Below are 23,195 nucleotides of genomic sequence, written 5' to 3' on the forward strand. Positions count from 1 at the left end.
CACTAGATGGCGGACAAGCACAATGAACTACTAGTTTCATGATGCGTTTTATCAACACACCGCGTTTGTATTTATTGTACAGTGGATTGATTTTCTTTATGACATACAAATGGCAGACCTCTGCATCAGATCACATACAGTGTGCCTGGCCTACAGAGTATTAGTAACAATGTACCTTAGACAATTAGGTAATGCACCCATTAATGACCAGTACTAGTTGCTCCTATTGGGAATTAGATGTTCACTGCCCACATTCAGGTGCTAAATTTGCTTTTAATTCAGTGAAGGCTGGAATTAGCTGATTTTAACATCAAGATGGTTTTACATTATATTCATTGCCAGCATCAGTCAGTACTTTTCATGCTCCATCTCAAAGGTTGGACACTGATTCTTGTGTTTTTGTAGAACTGTAAAGGTCATGAATCTGTGTCGTGTTGTTGAGTCATTTTTCTTATGGATCCATGTTCCAGTGCTGATTTAAATGTCTTGGCATCATACACCCAGACAGTGTCTATGCCCTCTCCTGCAGTGTGTTCAGGGATCCAGGTAGGGAATGGGAAGCGGCAGGCCACCACCTTGGCTGTGCTCGGTAGCTCACTTGCTAACTTCACCTCCAGCTGGTTCATCTGCAGGTAGAGGAAGCAGGAATAATAAATATTATGAAAATAAAAAAAATAAAATAAGAAAAAACATAACACACCATCTGAGGGACTCCAAAAATGACAACATTTGTGTACTGGGCAAAACTGACTTTCCACAAGTCAGAGATGTGGAAGGAGGTGGAGCGGTGGACTCCTTCTCTCCAAGCCTTATAGCGAGAATACCACACTAGCCAGGGGTTCAGCTCAAAACCCGATGCAAGAAATCCGTGTTTGGCTGCTGCGATCACCTGCAACAGGAAAGAGGAAGCACTGAAATAACTCCATCCATTCTCTAAGCCTGCTTTATCCTGCACAGGGTGCAGTGAAATACAATATGTAAATATCTTGACAGTACCTGAAGTATTTAACCATATAAAGTGTCAAACCGCATTGTTTCTTAAGATGTGGACACACTTACTATCCTTCCATCACCGCTCCCAATGTCCACCAGAGTGCCTGATCTGGTGCGCAGCACCTTGAGGACATTCTCCACCTGAGCTGTGGTCGCAGGAACAAACGGGAGGCAGATTTTTCTCAGGGCAGGGGCGACAAACGGAGCAGCCACTGCGTACAAGGCAACCAGCGAGCCTCCTACCACTCCCGTCACGACGAGACCAAGACGACTTCTGCTCTTACTGTGTTTGACATCCACAGTATTCTGTCCAGAGTCTAAGAAAAGCTCCTCCTGCGACATTATGCTAGAATGTTATGCTAACGTTAGCTAAACTCCATGAGTGACAGCTGGAACTCAAAGGTTAAGTTGTCATTCAATAAAATATTCAAACTAATGCAACTGTCACTGTGGGTAGTACTATCTGAAAAAACAAGTGATGATAACTTAAAAATATGGAGACACAGAAGAGTCCTGTTAGTAAAACATCCATGCACTCTGAAAGGTGACCTGTGCAGCGCTCTAACCAGTCCGAGTGGATACGAAGTGACGCTCACTAAGGTTCCTCTCTGCCCCCGTTTCATGATCAGTGCCAGTCAACGCTGGTAAATAAAAACACGTTGAAGCAGAATACTATAAGTTTAGATAAAGATAAATTACATACATATTATTACATAATTATTACATGAGAGACAACGTTTAAAAAATATGAATGAACATGGTGGGTCATCTTTTGCCTGGTTCTTATAATGGATTTATGTATAAGGGCATTTCATTTAAAAAAGGCTTAACCCTCTGATGTGTTGTTGTTGTTGTTGTTATTGGACAGGATTGTTATTGCAAAATAGAAGCTGGTGCTCCAAACCATGAAATATTACCTAACGTTATGAAGGTATTTTAGCACCAATCACCGTCAAAAATCAATCACAAACCAACACATTGGGATAATGTCACACTGACACTTAAAGTAAAGGGAAAATATTTAATTAGACAAAGAAACAGAAACAATGTGGAATAAATAAGACATAATGACAGTTGCTCACATATAACTGATCACACATGTTTCAGACAAACTTCAAACTAAACAAACATACAAACAAAAAGACAGGGGAAATGAAATCAATGTCTGTAAAATGTTAGCTCACTCCAAGTTGCACTGTCATGGGATTGTATCATTCAATTAAGTTCCTAAATTCTTTGGCTCGGGGTTAAAAACAATGAATGTGTATTTTACAATCTACAGCCAACTCTGCTTCAAAGTTGGATTTCACTTGGAAAATCTCACTGATTTCAGGAATGTGTGTCTGTAAACTGTTCATCCAGTCTGCTTCAGAGTTGGCTGCCGTATCACTAAGGAGCTACTTTGTGTTTTAAGTGGTTCTGACAAGTCTGCATAGTTTTGCTTCTGTTTCTGTTCTGTTTTTCCCTCATTAGTGTGGAGCTATAATGATCACTTAGGATCACAAGGGTTTCAGCCTTCATCAGGTTATGAGTTCTGATAGTTGTTTTAATCACAGTTTCATATTCCAACCTTCTTGTGGCTCCCATTAGAAGTTACTAATATTTGTATGCAGCTCCATTTGTGCCTTGACTATTTAATACTAACATTTTATAGCCTATTGCTAGAAGTCATTAGACAGTGTACGATGGACAGTATGATCCAGTCCTAAAGGTCCGTGGTGCATAGGATGGTGGTGGATGTGGTGGTGGCTAGTAGTGGGGCCGTCATCCATCATCAGATCATCCTCCTCCCCCCTGTATCCCTCTGCGCCGTCCTGCGAGTAGCTGTGCTTCATCACCAGGATGCTCCGCCTACCTGCTGGTGTGGTGTGGTGAGAGAGACGTGGAGACTGCTGGTTAGCCATCATCGGTGGTAGCTGGGGCACCAGAGCCCCGCCGTCTGGCACGATGGTGGCGTCCCTCATGCTGAGGTTACTGCGGCTGCCGTGGAGACTGCCGTGCACGCTCCCCTGATGAGAGCCACAGTGGTGGTCGCGGATGCATTTGCTTTCAGAGCGTCGGAGCTTGTGAAATTTTTCAAAGTCCTCAGCCAGGGCGGCATCGGTCAGGTCACCTGATGGAGCTCGGCGTAGGGTGCAGAGCTCATAGTGCGGAGGCTCAAACCCGGGGTGGAGGAGGGCAGGGTCAAAGTCATCTCTGCGGAGAAACACACAATTCAGAAAAGCTTGTAATTTTATATAATGTACACATGAATTTTAAAGCTCTCACCTGCGGATGATGTATTTCTTGCGGGGCTGTTTGATTTGGATGATGACAGAGATGATGAGCAGGATGACAACTAGACCACAGGTTACTCCAATGATGGTGAGATTAGTGTTATCCAGATTGTCCAAGATACTAGGTTTCCTCTTTTCTAGATAAAAAAAATAATAAAATAAATCACACCGATGTCAGTAAATGCAGCATCCAGCTGGTGGGTGCAGTGTTTCTGGATGTGTACCTTTGCAGTGATTCTCATCCCATGGATAAACACAGTTCTGGATACCGTTGCAGACCAGGGTGTGATTGATGCACATGTTGCTGTGGCAGAAGAAGGTGTCTCCTTCACACGGAGCTGAAAAAGAAACACAGTAGGCAAAATAAAGTCTGACTTAAGTTACAGTAACATAAGAAGGAGAGCTTACTTGATAAAAAAAACTCACGTTCGTGGAAGGTTGTGAAGAGGATTCTGAATTTGCTCTTCCGGCTCCCCTCGTCCGCCCACAGCCTCACCACACCCACAGAGGACACCAACATAACATCATTGGCAACCGTGGAGCAGAATTTATTTTTCAGGTGCTCAACCGAGCTGCTGCCGTCATAGATGGCAACAAAGTTCCGCTTGCACTCATTGGAGTTGTGCATCTCATACTCCAGAAAACGCATGTATATCTGTGGGAGGAATAAAAAAGGACAAGCAGACTGACACAAAGTGCAGCAGATGGAACATGTCTCAAACTGGATGTGTGCTCAAGCACACAGGCTAGGGTCTACTAGCTGGTTCCCTATTAGCTGGACCACGGCCTAGTGTAGTGTAGGATTTAGTGACATTTAGCAGCGAAGTTGCAGACTGCAACCAACTGAATGACTTTTCATCATCACTCTCTTTGCAAGTGTGTGTGAGAACGTATGATGGCCTCCACTTCAAGGTAAACATGTGAAATGTCCTGACTCCTGTGTAAAGACTCCTGTGTTAAGCTACCATGGAAACATAACATAGTGTGCTTTGTGGATGAGGTCTGTTCCCTATATGAGGACTTCCCTCTAAACCAATGAAAACAGACACATGTGAATGTAGGATAGCTACTAATTTAAGATGTTTTAAGGCACAACTAGTGCAGATGATGATCACAGATGACAAACAGCACACATACCTTAGCTCTCGGTGGAGCTCTGATGTACCACCTGCAGTCCACAGCTTCAGTCTGCAGCGCTCGGCCCTCCCTGATTATCTGCGCTGACTCCACAAAGCCTTCCGGGCCATTCAGCTCAAACTCACATACTATAGAGAGGAGAACATTTGTGTTAAGTGTTGGTTTTGTTTTTTCAAAAAAGTCACCATGTTTGAAGATTTTTATCTATTTCAGTGTAGTTTTCCTTTAAAGGGATGTTCTCCCCAGAATGTAAACTTTCAGTTTGACACTGATGCTCAAGCAAAATTTCAATCTAGAGCTGCACTGATTTCTGCAACATCTGCTTAGTGCAGCTGGCCTAATATTATGTCGTGTCGTGATCACACAACTTGGATACTCACATGGAAGGACTGGCAGTGGTCCGAGATCTTTAAACTCAGGATCTGAAAGCGGAATACAACAGATGTCTTGTTAACAGTGAACAGATGATTTTAGAGATGCTATATTTGAAAACATTGGTGAAAACTGAGGAGAAGACATATAGCACAGAAATATATAGTACATATACATGCTGTATTACATTTTTATGGATGCTAAATTCCATAAATAAATAAAACGCACGCAATAAAAAAAGAAGAATATTAAAGACATATTGAAAGAATAAATTAAAAAAACAGTTGGACAAATCTTATAATCTATGTAGTGGCACATTCTGTCCACCCGCATTTTAAACCCATCGAAATCCTGATGCCCTTCATCAAAAAACAGAGAAAAACAGAGAATCAGACCGGGAACAGATATTGTGTTCTAAACCTTTGTGCTGATGAATCTACTTGCTAGGTGGATTATAAATCCTCCAGCTTAGTTCAGGGCAGATTAGGCTCCAGCTGCAGACCTGATGATAAAAATGTGATTTCTGTTGTTCGATTTAGAAAAAAAAAAGTCACTGTTCTGTGTAAATTGGACTAATGAGTACAACATTGTATCATATCAAACAGAGGATAGCTGCTGTGAAGGTGTAATATTATAAGATCTCATGTTTTTCAGTCTTTGCCATCCTTGGCAGGGCAGCTCAGTGGACAGTGGTTATGATGTAACAGGAACAGGTGATGAACTTGACTGAGGCTCAAATTCACAAGACTCTTATTAATCCTCTCATGTTTCTTAGCCGTTACTGCTGCAGATTATTCACATTTATTACCATGTTTGTGTGTGAAAGACAAAACAGACTTGATGCCAAATGCAAGAGTAAAAACCTTGGAGTGACATGGGATTGGTTTTATGTAATGTGCTGCATGCAGGGAGAGTGGTCGATATAATAATTGACAGTTGAATAAATAATTTTCCACAGAGGAATTATTTATAAAATGAACTTTCATAAATCTCTACATCCCTTTATCATTTAATCCTTTTGTTTTGTTAAGATTTTGAGCTGATCGCATTTTGTGCTGTTTATTAAATCATGGATTTCCTGTACCGGTAATTCCTTTGACTTTTGTTTACTACTATTCACAGTACTTCCAGATTCCAGATCACTGGAGCAAAGCACATTTTTTTTAATGTGTGTGTGTCTTCAAAACTAATCTCAGACTATGTAATGGAACAGTTTACACATATATACATAAACTTCACACACATAAATCATCCACTGAATTTATCACCATCAAAAATGATGATTATTATATCCATATTGACTGTGAACTGCAGTCATGTGTTCTGTTGTAATAATGATGTCAATAAGTAAACAACATCACATGAGGTTAATACTGCACTGGGACATTAACCGCAAGTATAAACTTATCTTATGGTTATAGCATTATAAATACAACTTAAAGTTTAAGCCTTGTTATTAAGGTAAATGATGTGCATTGAAATATGTGCACATGGCAGCACTTCTCCTCTCCTTTCACCTCTTAAGGCAGCAGATAAACATCTGGCGAAGAACCCATTACATTTAATGTCCACAAATCCACAAAAGGAAAACAAAGCTTTTTGATCTGATACTATGAGTTCATAGTATGTGCATGTTAAAAATGGTCTCAGTTTTACGTCGTGTTTGCAGTAATGTTGCGTAAAAATGTATAAGTCGTGAAAACAAGAAAGGAAAACAGTGCTGAGTCACGAGTGTGGGGATGGACTCCGAACTGGAGAGTCTAAAACTGGTAAAGTCACTTGAGGGAAAAAAAAACAATAAAGTACAGAGACTTAATTATGAAATAAAAAAATAAAGATGGCAGGATGGATTGACAGAGGGATGCAGATTAATCTTTACCCCCTCGTCAGTGTAGGTGGCCTATAAAATCTGCTGTTAATAAAGCCTCTGCCTCGGGCTCCCTTAAGCTGCTATACTGCGGCTCAGCGCTGACAAGCTGTATTCCCCTGAAGACAAGCTTTCATTAACTCTTGTGTGTGACACTGAGGGAACAAGTGCATGTGTGTGTGTGTTTGTGTGTGTTTATGTGGCTTGCTTCCTCTTCTCTTGTTAACTGCCGCTGGTGTGCCTGCACTACAGATGAAAGCACATTCCTAGCATCATGCACCCTGACCAATACTAGTTAAGTTTCAATATGCAACTTTTTTTTTTTTGAATGTCATACGCACAAGTGACAGATTAGCACGCTGTATGTTGAATGTGCAAATGTTTGCATTTGGCATGTGGTGGCAACAATGTCATATGTCACAGCAGGGAGGTGGATTTGGATAAAGTGCCAAGGAAAAGGAGGCAGAGGCTTAGAGCTGGAGTAATACTCTGAACATCTAACCCCCTGCCACCCAACCCACCCACACACACACACAAACATGCACTCAGTCAATTTAGTGAGTCGTTGTTTAGCCGTTAAACAACTGAAGCAAATCTACCATTGGAGCCCTTAAGCTATGAAACCCTGTAGTTTATTTGCAACCATATGTCATCACTCACCTTGTGTGAAGTTATACCGAGCAGAGAAGCCGATGGCTTCCAGTTCACTGTCAGCCACAAACTTGATGTACAGGTACCTCCCACTGGAGCGGACATACGCAGGGCTTTCCTGCCCACAGTAGCGGCCAATGATGGGTGAGAATATGAAAGGGCCGTCACGGACTTCGATGTGGTCAAACTTGCACTCCCAAGACGGCTCGATGGAGTACTTCTCATCGAAGAACAGGTCGATGCACTGTCGAGGAGAGGCTGCAGCGGGGGGCAGGTTCAGAGGAGGTGAGAGGTCAACGCAGGAAAGGGGCGGAAAGAGACGACAAAGAAAAAGTCTGACCTTCTATGATGTAGATGCATTCCCTCTCAGGTGGGTATTTTTCAGGGTAGTTGGGTGAGGTGAAGTACCCTCCTTCAGGCTCTTTTACCCAGGTCCCACACTGCCCGGCTGGTGTTACACCTGAGTTATTCTTCACTGGAAAGAGAGTCACAGAATAGAATCAGAATTTTAGTCAGAAAATAGTCCCACTGTTCTGTCTGTTGACATGCACCATCAAGGTACAAGCATGGGTGGCACACTGGTCATTTCAGTATCTTGGGAATATGGACCCCTTCTTATGTAACAGTTAATGCTGTCCTACATGTCTGAGCTTTGTCAGCGGTGGATGCAGCTGCTTTCCGTCCAGTCATCAGGAAACAATATAGAACTGCTCCAAACAAGGGTTTTCATGACCAGACAAGGTCATGGTTTCTGGAAAGTGAATACCATTTAATTTCATTATATTGAATGACTCAGATGAAGTAATGCAAGAAAAAAACAAAAATCTTAATTTAAAAATGGCAATATCACAACATCAAGTCATACAACATTGTATTTTGCACCATTCAGGAGGCTATCATGAGGCTTATAATCTGATTTCCCAGAGCTCAATGCTATGTGTGACTCATATGTCGATGCCAAAAAATCATATGGTATTTAGATTTTACAACTGCACATTTTAGAATACACAAATGTAAACATACATTTTGTTGTTGATGTTGTTTTAGTATCAAACAGCTGTCCCTTATTTTCTGACAATTTTCCCACATATCTTTATGATTTACGGCTGTGCTCAGCTCTCAGGAGGTGTTTGCTATACCTTGATTTTTTGCTTTCGTGGATGTGGCACCAGACAGCTCAGGTGAGATGAGGCTTGCTGCTAAAGCTGAGAGCAAATAAGAGAAATAAGACAAGAGATTAAAGTACGTATTAAAATAATATATAAAAAATATAATAAAAAATAATAACAATAAATATTATTAAAATACGTATTTATATATTAAAATTAAGGAAAAAAAGCTTTTATATTACAATGGATGCAATCTAAGTATTGAGAGTGAACATACCGATGGGCAGCAGAAGTTTGCGCTCCATATCTGTCCCCTAAGGATGAGTTTCTCTGTTCCAAATATTGCCATTAAAGTGTCCAAACAGGGCTGTCGGGTCCTTTATTTGGAAAAGGTGTAATTGCTCAGCACATCAGTTCCTCATGAAATACGCAAAAAACATCAGAAAGCAAAGACTTCCTCTCCTTCTGTCCGCGCCCCCCCCTCTGACAGCTCAGAGGATTATAGTCCCGTAGCTGCGCTGCAAACCTTCACATATTCTGCTCCACCTTTGGGCTGCATTAATCCTCTCAGAAGATACTCACTCTGATGCGTCCATTGCAAAAGTGTGTGTGCGTGTATGCACGTTTATGTGTATGTTACTAGTTAATAATAATTTTATTCATGACCTATTACGCAGTATAAGTCAGTATTGATTATGTATGTATTATGTATTAATAGATTACTACTACTAATTAACAGAAGGTCATATGGCAATACTATAGAATGACAAACATGTTGAGACAGGTTGAGTCAGTGGGGTCATATTCTGACAACAAGATGGGAATAGTATTTGACTGAAGGATGTTCCTGGGTGCTTTTATTGTGAAAGCTGTCCAGGTAAAGGATGTTTTCTTTTGCTGTGGTCCTGCCAGTGTCTCTGGCAAATATTAGTTCTATTTGCAAACAGACAGACAGTCACGCAAGTGAGGGAGCAGATGATTGATAAAAGATAATTGCATAATAGAGCCTGTTGTGCAAATGAGAAAATAAAGTTTTGCTTTGAATTGTGGCGGTGCACACTATGTGTCCAGCACCAGCACCAAACATTAGACTAGCAGTGATAATCTTTTCTGCAGTAGCTCAGGGCAGACATCTGTGCTGCTGCCTGAGGAGCTATGTAGTATCCAACAGGGGGCAGCAAACACTAGTCATAGAAACTTCAAATAGTATTGAATAAATGAACCTGTGATATCAGCAAAGCTTATCATTTAGGAAGCAGTAAAAAAGGAAAATTATAATCACCACAAAAAGTGAAAGCATGAACTGTGGAGTGAAGACACTGCTAACTAGAAAACTGGCAGAGTTGACGTAAATGCACCAGGCCACAGTATGAAGGCTGCTAAGCAGGGGAAACACTGGAGTGCAGAAGGGGCTGGGCACCAGGGGTTTGATTATAGCTGAGCATGGACACAATGGTTTTCTTCTCCTGGAGAGCTCTCCTTTATTCTCAGATAGTAGATGACTCCTCATCTTCTGTGTATAGACAGGCAGAGCACACCATGTTGGAGCAGACGCGGAAAAGGGTAGAGTGAGAGAGGGGGAGAGAGAGAGAGGACATAAACATACACAGACCCACAAACTTCACAAATGTTCTAGTGTGTGTTAAAGCAGATGAATTAGTGCTTTGTGGTCTTGTCACAGGGGAACACTTACAACCCTGCTGGCTACTAATACTACTTCTGATTTTTTTTCTCACAGTAATGATAAAACTGAAGGAATCACCCTGCACAGATGCTCATGGATTCAATGATGTAATGTAATGATGATTACAGCTGTACAGATGTTCCTGGAGTGCTATCATTACAAAGGTAATGTAAGGCCCCCATAAGTCTCAGAGCTGTTTATTTTTATTTACCAATAACGAATATTGATATTGTCTTCCTGTCAGAAAAAATAAACAGCAAAGTGTGCAATATTACTCAAGTGGGCTGTTCTCATAACATCCACAAGTTTACTTTTTACGTCACCTCTGGTGCGTCCTGTGCCTCCTCAAACAGTCGCACCGTGGACTTCCAACAGATCCCTGCCAGGTTCGTGCGCTGCACGCTTGCGCTTTTGTGTGTGTGTGTGTGTGAGAGAGCAGAGGCGTGGTCCTGCAGCGTTGCGCGTTGCTAAGCGCACAATTTGGCATATAAGCAGCAAATTGAGCAGCAGTCCCGTGCAGCCTGCGGCGCACCGTGAGACCTGAGGAATTCAACAGGTATCTACAGATATTTGTGAGCTCTCCGCGTCCTCCAGCGTGGATGTACACACTGAAAGAGATCCGACAGCCCGCTGCTTATTCTGTGTGATGGATGGATTTAAAGGCGCCCTGGACTGGAAAAGTGTCATTCTGCAGTAATCTCTGGGAGGGTTAACATCTGGAATATTACACCTGGAAGAAACTTATATTTCTTTAGGGAAAATTAAAGGTAAAATATTTCATGTTTCATTCATTGTTGTGTTGTGAGTGTTAAAATATATTATGTAACATTTTTAATTTTGTGTCATTGGAGGGCATGCTGGCACATACACAGTAACTTAAGCATGCACAGTAAATCTTGCACTCCCAACGTGTAAAAACTCAGTTTACACTGGTCCTTCTGTGTGTAGTGATGCAGTGACCTGCAGATGCACCCGGGCTGCTGAAAGCTGTGTTAGACTTACTGTTTGAAGTGAAGTCCCCTATAATTAAAGCATTATTAAAAGACAGAGGCTAGATTCAAGGCTCTTCCATTAAAATATGCTCTTACTGTAAATGCTATAGCATTTAGTCTGAATATCTAGAGACCTTTCAAAAGATGCATGTAAGCATTGGTGCATGCAAAAAGTCAAATATAAAGCAGTCCTCATCAAACACATGCTGTCTCTGTTCTGCAGACAGAGTATTCCTTATAGCATCACTGTATTGCCCACCATGAAGAGGTCTCTTCCTTTCCCTGACTGGGTTCAAGCAGCGAGTCTGCTCCTGTGCTTGACCCAAACCGTCCTGACTGCGGCGCTCTCCAACTCCACAAGCCTGGAGTCCATGCTGGACAAGTACAGGAACAAGGATGAGGAGTGGTGGAGGGTCAGGACGAGAGGCAGGAGGGCCATCAGTGAGGAAGACATGCACCTCATCCTGGACCTGCACAACAAGCTGCGGGGTCAGGTCCACCCTCCTGCCTCCAACATGGAGTACATGGTAAGTTCTGAGGACACACACCTGTTGAAAATTCAGCTGGAGATGCTTTCACAATGGATTAAACCCGGCCACTGGGGGCCCTCTGGTTTGTCATCATTACTGGTAAAAATGTTATTAAGCTTAAGTAACTGAGCTAAATTAATAAACATTGATGGGCTCACAAACATCTTTATATTACAGTAAACATGATCAGCTATGATTAAAATTGCTGTATGTGTCACCAGCCACGTGTTGTCTAAAGGAGGAAATCTTGACGAAAGATCTCAATGAGACGATTCATACTTTATTCATATCAATAAAGTAAATTAGACACACAGTTCTAGTGACCCTGGCTCTGCCATTGCAGAGCTCTGTCAGCTAAAGACAGCATATTAGCAATCTACAGGCCAAAGTCGCCGTCTGGCCAGCTCTAGCTCCATGCCTTCCCTCTTGCCCGCCCTCGCTGACCCTGGCCCAGATCCAGCTCTCACCCCCGCCGTGTTGTCCTACCCTCTACCTCAACCATCCTGCGTACCCCTCCCTCCCACCCTTCCTGCCTCGATTCTCTATACTCTACCGCTCCATTTCTCCTTTTGCTGACTTTTTTTTTCTCGCTGCCTCTTGCTCATTTGCCTGCTCAATCTCCCGTCTTTTCCTCTCAAGCTTCGCTTCACTGCCTCCTCTCTCTCTCTTTCTCTCTTCATCCATCGCAGCTCACTCAAACCCAAGCCAATGTTATCTTTTATTTGATCCTCCACACATCTCATTTTGGGCAGTGAATCTATTTCAAACATGTCGAGCCATGCTGTTTGATGTGCGGGGCACAGTAGTGTAAATGTATGTTATGTACACTGATCCTGTGTTTCTTTGGCGAGGGATTCTGTTACTGATGATAATGATGTGGTAAGACAGGGGACTGATGAGGGCCGAGTATTTGGTTTTTTAGATTGCAGGATTTAAGGGACTACACCTTCACTTGCAACTCTCATTCACTTCAGTTCATACACAAGCTGTTCAGCAAATAGCTTTCAATCTGAAGTACGTCATTTCTTGCCCTGCAGATTACTTGAGAGAAACAGAGACTTTATTAAAGGTTTCCAAAATCACAACCGCTTTCCACATTTTAGGATCGATTACAAGCATTTACATGAAGGACTTTGCATACTTTGAAATACAAAAACAAAGGATGGCTCGGTGTTTTCTCCTTCAATATTTTCCTTTTGCAAAGAGCCACCTTGAATCAACCGCTCTAAGAATGCACATCTTGCACTTTGCTTCCAAGCAGAGGTGGTCCTGGCAGATGGTGGCTGGAAGCGCCTCTGTATTTGGGAAACTTAATGCTCTTTGGAATGCTAAAGGAGATTGGTAAGTTGTTACCGTGACCTTTCTCCAAACGGTTAGCCGGGCAGTCCATCTTCCCTTCTGCTTGGATAATTGAAGGGGGGAAGAATAACAAGAACACGGAGAGAATAATGAGCTGGCAGAGATCATTACTATCCGCTGCAGATTGTTTGCAGTGTGTTGAGCTTAAATTAATTACAACCCAGAGACAAATGGGCTGGGCAGCTGGGTAGTATTTGCCTTGTTGGTGAGGTTATGGGTTTAGAGTGCTTTAAACAATCTATGTACTTTATAAAAAAATCAAAGCAAAGCAAAATGGAGTTAAAAAAAACATTATTAATGCAGATTCATGATGCATCATGTCAGTTAAAGTTGAATCAAAGTAGAGAAGTTGCTGCTTATTCACACACCTGTCACATCTGCTGCATAAAGTAGAAGCCGACCATGGTTTGAGGGGATCAACTAGTTTTTTTTCTCATAAAAATGACTAAGATTTATATTAAAATGCCAAAAACAACCTGTCTTTGTCATCAAGAGACACCTTATCTTCCAGTTAATTAAAAATGAAAAGGGTAGCATCAGCAGGTAGCTGCTCAGTGTTCAAATTAACTGTCTTATCCAACTGACAAATATCAATCCAGAGACACCTTTTAGGTTATTACATGAGCTGCTAGCTGCCTAAAGGACCATTTAATCTAAAAAAAGTGCAAAAAAGGAGGACATTGTCATTAGGGAGTTGCCATTATTATGCATTACTCTAAGGTGCTGTCATTGTACCGCTGCAGTTTGGTTTTACAGTAATTGAACATTAAAATGTTAAATGCACAGTATAACCATGACCAAATGCACCAATGAAACAATACTCTGTTGTTCCTGAAATAGTTTAGATTAAAAGCTTTATTTCCATGCAGACCTGCATGCCTTTGGTTCACCAGAGGTTAGCTGAATCTTTCTAATTTTATAACAATCTTCTCAAATGGGCAAAACAATATAGTAGATCCCTCCTTATAAGCGGTGACAGTGGCAGAACATGTTCTTCAATCATCACAGGCCTCTACAATCTCAGCCATTCAGCCCTATAATGCTATAAAGCATAAAATATAAGCCTACAAGAGTACCTCTAATGGTAAAAAATTTGGCCACACTAAGGTACACCTGAGGTCAATACAATGAAAGAACCAATGAATTTAAATTCTGGCCTCGGTTTTTTATATATTCAACCAACATACAGACTTTTACTAAACCAGAATACAATCAAATGTGGCATGCTGGGAATTCTACCTGGCCTCAACCACATAATGTAATGTTCCTGGAAAGACCTTGTATCGCAAGGCAAACATGAAGGAGGTATATCAGCCAGAGCTGGATTGTGGCCAGAGAACTAAAGAGAGTCGAAATATCACTTTTCCAATCAGGCTTGAACAGCAACCAGCACCATCAGTGAACGTGCAACAGTGTGCGCTGTGTGTTAGCCTTACACTAAACATATGGAACGCATTATGGTGGTCAAGCAGAGCAGTTTCAGCCCCACACTTAAGCATTATCCTATTAGTTTTGACGCATGATAGCAGTAGTGCAGCTAAACAGTACACCAACAGCAGAGCACACTGCTCCTATTCTTCTACCTCTCCAACAGAGTCAACAGTAAATTAACTTTTCCGTTTACATTTAAATTGCTCGGCTGTGTACCCACGGTCTGCTTTGTTCAAAACAAGAGTTGTGTGAATAGTTTTCAGGTATTCTGGCTTAAGTTCAGCTGCTTTTGTTTTTAAAGTAAAGATGGCATCAAACTTCTAAACAGAAACCTTCTGTCCTACTTTTTTTTCCCCCAATCTCAGATTGTTTTATGAGACCAGAACTTACTGGAAACAAGCTATGAAACAACCACACTGAATAGTAGCACAAAGCTGCAAGCTGATGTGGTGGTCTCTCGGGTATGTGCGTAAGAGAATGAATGTGTGTGTTTAATAGGAGAGGCCTAGTTTTGACTATACCGTGTCAAATTTGCGAGAGGCATGTGTACAGCCGCAGAGCTTTCAAGTGAAGAGTAGGTTCATCTTTCAGGTTTGCTTTGCTTTGAGTGTGTAGGGTTACTTCGCTTTCAGTGACATGCATGGTCTTTTAGCTTTCTTCAAGAGAATGATATCTAAACAGGTTTTAATGACTAGTCATTAAAGCCACAACAATGGTTAAGTGGCCTGAAAAATGAGATCTAGAGTGCAGTTTGAGGTTTGGATAGGCCAAGCTGCTCAAAACTCATAATGTTTAAAAAAGGTGCGACCTAGCTTTCTGTTCATCCTTTCTGTTTCGTGTGTTCCTGTTGTGTGTGTCTGGTTCTTCAGGTGTGGGATTATGAGTTGGAGAGGAGCGCAGAGCATTGGGCACATACTTGCCGATGGGAACATGGCCCAAGCCACATGTTGACACAAATAGGCCAAAACCTGGGAGCACACTGGGGCAGGTGCGTTTGAACAATTCGAAATGTTTCATGTGATATAAGAATTCTGTAGAAATAAAATTAAAAATATATATATTTTAAAACAAATGTAGCTTGTTCCAATTCTCACAACTCTCTCTTTTCACTTTAGGGACCGGCCCCCGACCTACCATGTCCAGGCCTGGTATGATGAAGTGAGGTATTACAGCTATCCGTACTCTCAGGAGTGTAACCCACACTGTCCATTCAGATGTTCAGGGCCTGTTTGTACTCACTACACTCAGGTATGGAATTTCATGTTACTTGACCAACAAAGCAAAGAATTTCTAAAGATAATTGTATTCATTGAACAAACTACTGTGAAAACAGTGAACTCAGCTGTGGTCTTCTCTGAGAAGACCACAGCTGAGTTCACTGTTTGAATGTTTATGGTTTTTTTTTTAGTTGGTGTGGGCGACAAGTAACCGTATTGGCTGTGCTATCAATGTGTGTTACAACATGAATGTGTGGGGAATGATCTGGGCCAAAGCTGTCTATCTGGTCTGCAACTACTCCCCACCGTAAGTTTTCACAATGGGTCAATAAGGAGGAAAAGGAATTCATGCAGGTCATAATAATCATGTTGTTTGACTCATTATTTTCTTGTTTATGTTTTTTTTTTCCAGAGGTAACTGGTGGGGTCACGCTCCATACAAATACGGAACTCCCTGTTCTGCATGTCCAGCCAGCTATGCTGGAGGCTGCAGGGACAACCTCTGCTATAAAGGTGGGTTGCAATTTCTTCCATGAAAGGTGCACAGAAAATACTAAAAATTTAGTCGAACATCATATTTGTTTTCAGATGGTGGGGTCGACAGGCGTCCAGCTCCTGAAACCGAGGAGACCAACTACGTTGAACCTGAACCAGAACCTGTGAGGGACAGAGAACCCCAACCCAGAGCTCAGTCCCCAGACCCATCACCCAACAACAACCTGGAGAGAAATCAGGTTGTCAGCACCGAGCAGATGTGTAAGGATTCTCCCACAATACATTTCCCTAAATGAAACATGACATTTAACCTGTATTGCAATGAGTCCATGTTTGTTGTTACTTAAGCCCAACAGGTCGACTGTGAGACCAAGCTGAGGGATCAGTGCAAGGGAACGACCTGTAACAGGTATACGTCATGTAATTCATTTTACATGGACTTAGTTACATCACTTTAACTCACTGTGGTTTCTGTCTGTAGATATGAGTGTCCACCTGGTTGCCTTGACAGGCCTGGAAAAGTAGTTGGGACTGCGTATTATGATATGGTAAATGGCAGACATTGGTGTATTTACTATATTGTATTAATGTAGTGTATGAAAATGACCATGTTTTTGTCCTGCAGCAATCCAGCGTGTGTGGAGCTGGGCTACACTCCGGTGTTATTGACAATGATGGAGGATGGCTGGATGTGACCAGGCTGGGCAGAAAACAACAATTCACAAAGTCATACAAGAATGGTATTCAATCTATAGGGTAGGAATCAGGCAATGCACTTATATCTCATACAGCATTAATATACTGTATACTGTAAACTGTGATGCATGGCTAACCAGACTGAGCATAACTGTATATGTTTTGGACTATTTATACAGGAAAAACAGAAGTGCAAATTCCTTCAAAGTAGAAACAGTGCCTGGTAAGTACCGTACCACAATTTCACTGTCTGTCTGTGTACAGAAATATTGTAAGGTCATTTTGTTGCTGTCCTTTGTCTCCTGTGTCTCACAGTCAAGGCAGTGAGATGTGATACCACAGTGGCACTGTACTGCCCTTTCAAGAAACCCGTAAGACACTGCCCCAGGTAACATTAGGCTTTAAATGCAGCTGAAGCTACAGTGTAGATAGATAATTGTATTTAGCTACACCTACTTTCACTTTCGTTTTCACTTTTTGTCCCCCAGGTTGTACTGTCCCCGGAACTGTTTGCATGACAGTCAGGCCCGAGTCATTGGGACAAAATTCTACTCAGATGTAAGTCTTCCCTATTCTGGCAAGCCCATTCACCCAATCCCTCCCCATCACAGCCAGTTCCACTTGGTACAAACCTCATTGTACCAGGTGAAACTGTTTACCTGGAATGGAGGGGGCTTCATGCAATGGCTTGCTGCTTGTCTCTAGTTTCTCTAGTCTAGTTTCTCTGCCTATATGTCCGACTGTCCTCCTCTAAAAAGGCCAGCCGGCCCTGATTGGTCAGTCCCAAAGTCTCAAAATTGAGCATTAAGCTCCATCAGTGTTGCTACTGAAGCAGGCATGAAATGATGAAAGGGTTTTTATTGGAAGTAAAATTAGCATTCAAGTTCAGGATCCGCCTAATTGACTCCTATAAAACAACTGCCTGATGCCCTGATCTGAAAAATCTGAGAAAGAATGTTTGTGCTCTACACTATTTACAGGGATAGAGAAATCAATCCTAGTATTTGTGTGGATGAAGATTGTCAGTCATCCAGGTCATAAAATGTAGAGAAGATTGAAGCAAGGCGTCTGGACTTGTAGAGTTTTCTTGAAGACGTTTCGCTGCTCATCCAAGCAGCTTCATCAGTTCTGGTGAAGTCCAGACGCCTTGCTTCGATCTTCTCTACCAATCTTAGTATTGCAACCAAAAGATGCAGTGTGGTTTTCTTTTATTCCAGATTTAAGATTTGTAGTTGTATCTTTATAATAAAACAATATTTACTATGTTAATTCACTGGCTTATTTTCTACAGAAATCCAGTATCTGCAGAGCAGCCATTCACGCTGGTGTGATCCAAAATGAGTCAGGAGGTTACCTTGACGTGATGCCAGTGGACAAAAGGAGGCAGTACAGTGGCAGTTATCAAAATGGCATCACTTCAGAGAGGTATCATTTCATGGAATATATATAGAATTTCACAAATATTGTTTCAGCAGTATTACACGTAACACGTCATCTCCCGTCCGTCCTTTTCCAGCCTACTTAACCCCACGGGAGGAAAAGCCTTCAGAGTGTTTGCAGTCATCTGAAAAACCACTCTCAAAGGACAAAGTACTATCTAACATGGCCACTTCATATGCAGCAAACCCACTCATTACAAACTTACAACCTTTAATTACAATAACTCCTACAGTAAATCTACAGTCAAAGTTTCTCCTCCTGACACTAAAAGTGTAACTCAAGGCTTTCCCTCTATGTTTAGACATGACCGAATCACTTTCCAATAATAGTGTTGCAAAGGATATCTGCTGAATGAGGATGTTGGATGTTTTCTGCCTTACATCTTTCTCTAAATGTAATAAGCACATGTAGCTGCCAAGAATTTTCAGCAGACATGATATCATCAGGTTTTTGTTTTTTTTAACATCAGCAGATATAGCACCATTTCAACCTCCTGTAATTTTAGAACTCAAAGGTAAAAGTCTAATTCTACATAGATAATTTTCCACTGTGTTTCTATTTTGATACTTAAACTCAACTCCATCTTCACATTAATAAGCCAACAAAGTCTTACCTCCCAGCTGGTGCCTTAAAAAACAGTGCTGAAAGAGGTCCTGGATGGGGGAGTTTCTGTGGTGGACGAAAACACAAGAGAGAGAGAGAGCCTGTTAATTCCTACCACTGACAAACTTCTGTGATATGTGAGAGACTCTGTGTGATCGTGCATAACAATAAACCTTAGTATATATGAAAAAAAGGGTCATAATAATTAGGGATGTGTATCTGCCAATACCAAGTATCGATCCAATACTTCTAGGGTTCTCTACAAAGGCGAATGGCAGGTCACTCATTGTGATCATTTGCGCTAACTTGGCTGTGCTGACCTGCGTCCTTGCACGGGGGCATATAAATGTTACTAAAATGGATTTTACCAGTTATTGCTCGCGTTTCTGTTTGTATAAGCAAAACTCTGTGTGTGGGCTTGCCGCTGACTGCTCATCGCAGCCACATCAACTGCCCATTTCCACAGGTATAATACTTCAACAAACTGCCCGAAACACATTGCCGCAGACTATAGAATCTATAGTCATCCCAAACTGGGAAAATTTTGCAGCTCATCCGAGTCTCAAACCCAGGACCTCTCACACCCAAAGCAACAATCATACCCCTAGACAGCAAGCCAGAGAGTCATCCTGCGCTGCAGATGCATTAAAATATTGAATCAAATTAATCATTATGCTGAAAAAGCAATAACTTTGACAGTCCTAATAAATATATATCTGAGTCCTAATTTCCGATCACGTGATCGGATCTGGACATCCATAATAATAATTTTCATTATTTTTTCGTTTCGGGCAGTAGTAGCTATAAGTTACAATTTACAACTCACTGTGACCTTCCGCCATGTTTTGTTTTGTTTTCACTTTCCAGACGATGCCTGGTTCCTGCAGTGAAAAAACACTAATTAGTGCTGCCAATTTTGACTATTTATAGACACCACAGTATAACTGAGGTGATCAACAAATCTGATTTAACATATAATGTTGAAAGGCTAAGTCTGGTCTGACTGTCTGTTGTGGGCCTACATCATACAGCATGTTTGCAGTGGTAGTAGACAGCATATCAATAATGCAGGCAGTTAAAACATAAAAAAATGTAAATTTTTGTACATAATAATGCTGTAAATATTATTCAAATGCTTGCTACAGTTGCCTTTTCTAACATATTTTGCCAACCATACAAATCAAGCAACTACTAACTACTAAGCAATACATAGTAGATGGTCAATCTGTATGCAAAACGTATATTTGCCAATCTAGCATTTATTTTTATAAACCAAAAGTTTCATGATAATGTCAATATATTCATGACTGTAAATATTGTGTGTGTGTGTGTATAACATGTTTTTTTTTAATGCTGCATTTCCCTGCTTTTGTTTATATAAATGGAGCCTGGCGGGCCAGGTATGTGCATGGCAGAATAATAATTAAAATACTTACAATTTTAAATGTTTATGTATTTCTTTTGTCTCATTGGGGGCATTATGTTCTATAATAGCTTACCTATATTTCTTGCTCAGAATTAAAGCCTGAAAAAAAAATATATATATATATATATATAACAGCCGTTAAATCCTGCTTAACCCCAAGCTAAAGGATTGAGTCTGCTCTTCGGTTTACATTGTATTACATTACACCTGTTTTCAGTTTTTGCGGACATATGGCTATAAGACATATGGTCGAGTGGCCACAATATTTTAATATGTGTCCCTGCTGCTTCCAGATAGCCTGAGGAATCCAGGCATTAACATTTCAGCAAGGTCTCAAATTCAGCTGTGGATCAAACTTTCAGGGGGGATTTTGCTCTAGAAAGCTGTGGGTGTTTCCAGGAACTGAAGGGGAACAGAGAGGAAGAGAAAGCTGCTTGTTACAGGTCCAAGGAGGAGATCTTATCTACAGTTTGGCTTTGCATGTTTTAAGTAAAGTGCAATAGAAGCACATGTCATTACAGTTTACCAACTAAAATATACATAAACCACTCACAACCCTCATTTAAGTGGGAAAATATCTCTCAGCATGGTTCCAAAGTCACCAGCCTGATCTGCAAACTGTGTTAATGGTTTCATTTTTTGCCTTTCTTGTCACTAGTGTATTTGTCAGCTATGGTATTTCGGTTCACTTATATTCAAGTGGTCAGGCCCCTCACTGTGCCAGCAGTTGCACAAACAAAGACCAACTTTGTGTTTTGCTGATCTCGATCATTCGACTTCCTTGGGTGCATTTCCGCTCCATCCTCTGTACTGGCACAGATGTGTTAAGGCACCAGCTATCAGTCAGCTCTTCACACAGAGGCAGACAATCATAGACACATGCATAAGAAGACGCATGTATAAGAAGAAGAACACAAAAATACAGAATGGACACAGCAGAATCTGGCGTCTATACCACAATACTAATGCCCAAAGTGGACATGACATTTTGATGAATGTATTTGACAGAAAAGAACCCAGATTAAAATGTGCTAACTGGGTTTGGGCCAGGTTTCCTGGAGGAAACAGACAAGCATCGCAGCACTGTTAAAATTCACGGGAGCCTGCTGCAGAGGAGGCAGCCACTGGCACAGCAACCCCTGTGAACTGTTCTGGTCAGTTACCTATCCTGTCTGTCAAAAAAACAACCATCATGCCAGTCAAACAGAGGCTTCAAGTGTTCACGTTTGTGAGTCATTACTTCAGCAGCTAGTTCGGGCAGTCAAACAGCCACCCACAAAGCCAAGTAGTCCATTACAGCAGAGAAGCAGGCTATTCAGTCAGCCAAACAGGCTGTCAGGTAGACGAATGATCCCAGGATTCTGGTTGCTCATATAAATTAGAAGTTCACCATTTTTGGAAATAAGAGTATATTTTGTCTTTGTTGACACAGCAAGCATTCAGGCAGAAGTGAGCTTTTTCTGGTAGAGAGCACACACTGGGTCACTGTAGGTAAATCCATAAAACAAGACACAACAATGGACAAGTGACAACAGTTTTTTTTTTCAGAACTGAAATGCACGTATATATATATATATATTTATTTATTTTATTTATTTTTATTTATTTATAATGGGTTGATTAATGAACCATACAGAAAGTACAAGTGAAGGACTTATCACCCAATGGAACTAGTGGGTGGATTCAGTTGACTGCTGGCTTCAGGCATACCATACAGGAATGCTGCTTACTATCATCAGATAGATCTACCATCTACCAGGATGTTATCTGCAGCAAGCAATCGACCAAGACGCCTGCTTGGCACCAAGTTTATTTAATACAACGTGTCAAGTGACAGTAAAACTGACACGAGGCCACCATATCCAAACAGAGATGAAAATCACTGAGTTCTGTAAGTGAACTGAGATGAACTGAGGGAGTCTTGCTGGGTGACAATATGGAAGAGAGTCACACTATTAAAGATTTGTTGTAGAATTCTGTTAAGACAAGTGATCTTCCACCAGGACAAGGCTATAATTTAAATGCTGATTGGTTGAGAGCCCACCACCAAATTTACAATAAAAATCTAGTGTGGCAGTTCAAAGAGGACTAAAACGTATAGACTCCAAAAGTGAGGTTCAAAAAAGGGTGAGCTTTAATAAGCCTTTTAAAATACTAAACACAAAAACATAGGGGATAACACAGTACAGTCTGACAAAGACAAAGGGAAGGACAAGACTAAAATACACAAGGGTAATGAGACACTGGTGAGTACAATCAGGTAATCACGTCCACTCTTTAACCTCCTATTCTGGCCAGGTGATTAATAGAGAGCACCTGCTGGTCCGTCCCTCACCTACCCAGTCACGGCTTAGCAAAAAATTCTAAGTCTTAAGTCTTTTGTCTCTCCTCCAGCTGCCGGCAACCCTCCTCCACCCCAGGCACGGCCTGATTTATGCCGGTTCAAGGCTTCCTCTCTCTCCCATTCTCCAGCCTTCTCCACCACCACCAAGGTCTAGACCTGGGGGACATCTGATTCAAAGGGCCTCTCCTCCTGCTCTTTCCCACTTTTGATGTGGTCATTGCGTCGGGTTCTAAAACACCAAAGCACATTCCAATTCTTTGTATCACCATAAACGTATACTCCCATTCAGGCACCTGAGTCTCTCCAGATTGAACTTGCAGTTGCCTTATTAAGCAGGACAATATAGTCAATAACACTTTTAATTCAAAATGCATTGAGATCAAATGCGTAATACTTCCTAGGTGTGTCTCTGTGCTGAGTGAAACGCCGCAGAGTGTGCAGTATTTAAATGGGCCCAGGTGCCCTTGGAATTCTGGGCCCCTTGACCTTGATGTGTTGAACCTAGCACAATATAACCCGGCCCCTTTGAGAGAGCCCCCACAGGGTTCGAGGACGCGCTCTCCCCTCCACGTG

The 23,195-nt window shown here is 41.5% G+C and overlaps 3 protein-coding genes across 3 annotated transcripts; 1 reads left to right on the forward strand and 2 right to left on the reverse strand.

Moving 5' to 3' along the window:
* Positions 1 to 85: 85 nt before the first annotated feature.
* Positions 86 to 1,554, reverse strand: atpsckmt (fATP synthase c subunit lysine N-methyltransferase). The gene is made up of 3 exons (XM_028427319.1): positions 1,060 to 1,554; positions 701 to 889; positions 86 to 626 (listed from the first exon to the last, which is right to left on the reverse strand). The coding sequence occupies exons 1-3, from the start codon at positions 1,333 to 1,335 to the stop codon at positions 417 to 419; spliced, it is 675 nt and encodes a 224-aa protein (XP_028283120.1). The 5' UTR covers positions 1,336 to 1,554; the 3' UTR covers positions 86 to 416.
* A 1,100-nt stretch (positions 1,555 to 2,654) lies between these two features.
* Positions 2,655 to 8,710, reverse strand: LOC114449559 (neuropilin and tolloid-like protein 1). Its single transcript, XM_028427318.1, has 10 exons — positions 8,683 to 8,710; positions 8,436 to 8,501; positions 7,637 to 7,771; positions 7,306 to 7,554; positions 4,787 to 4,828; positions 4,407 to 4,534; positions 3,696 to 3,924; positions 3,494 to 3,607; positions 3,262 to 3,406; positions 2,655 to 3,189 (listed from the first exon to the last, which is right to left on the reverse strand). The coding sequence occupies exons 1-10, from the start codon at positions 8,708 to 8,710 to the stop codon at positions 2,655 to 2,657; spliced, it is 1,671 nt and encodes a 556-aa protein (XP_028283119.1).
* A 2,631-nt stretch (positions 8,711 to 11,341) lies between these two features.
* LOC114449934 (cysteine-rich secretory protein LCCL domain-containing 1-like) lies at positions 11,342 to 18,384 on the forward strand. Its single transcript, XM_028427815.1, has 14 exons — positions 11,342 to 11,608; positions 15,271 to 15,389; positions 15,517 to 15,649; positions 15,810 to 15,925; positions 16,031 to 16,131; positions 16,207 to 16,374; positions 16,462 to 16,522; positions 16,595 to 16,661; positions 16,739 to 16,869; positions 16,989 to 17,032; positions 17,125 to 17,197; positions 17,298 to 17,367; positions 18,101 to 18,234; positions 18,326 to 18,384. Exons 1-14 carry the CDS (start codon positions 11,342 to 11,344, stop codon positions 18,375 to 18,377), a joined length of 1,536 nt encoding a protein of 511 aa, XP_028283616.1. The 3' UTR covers positions 18,378 to 18,384.
* The last annotated feature ends 4,811 nt before the right edge of the window (positions 18,385 to 23,195 follow it).

Source organism: Parambassis ranga, chromosome 17, assembly GCF_900634625.1.
Source record: "Parambassis ranga chromosome 17, fParRan2.1, whole genome shotgun sequence".
NCBI lineage: Eukaryota > Metazoa > Chordata > Actinopteri > Ambassidae > Parambassis > Parambassis ranga.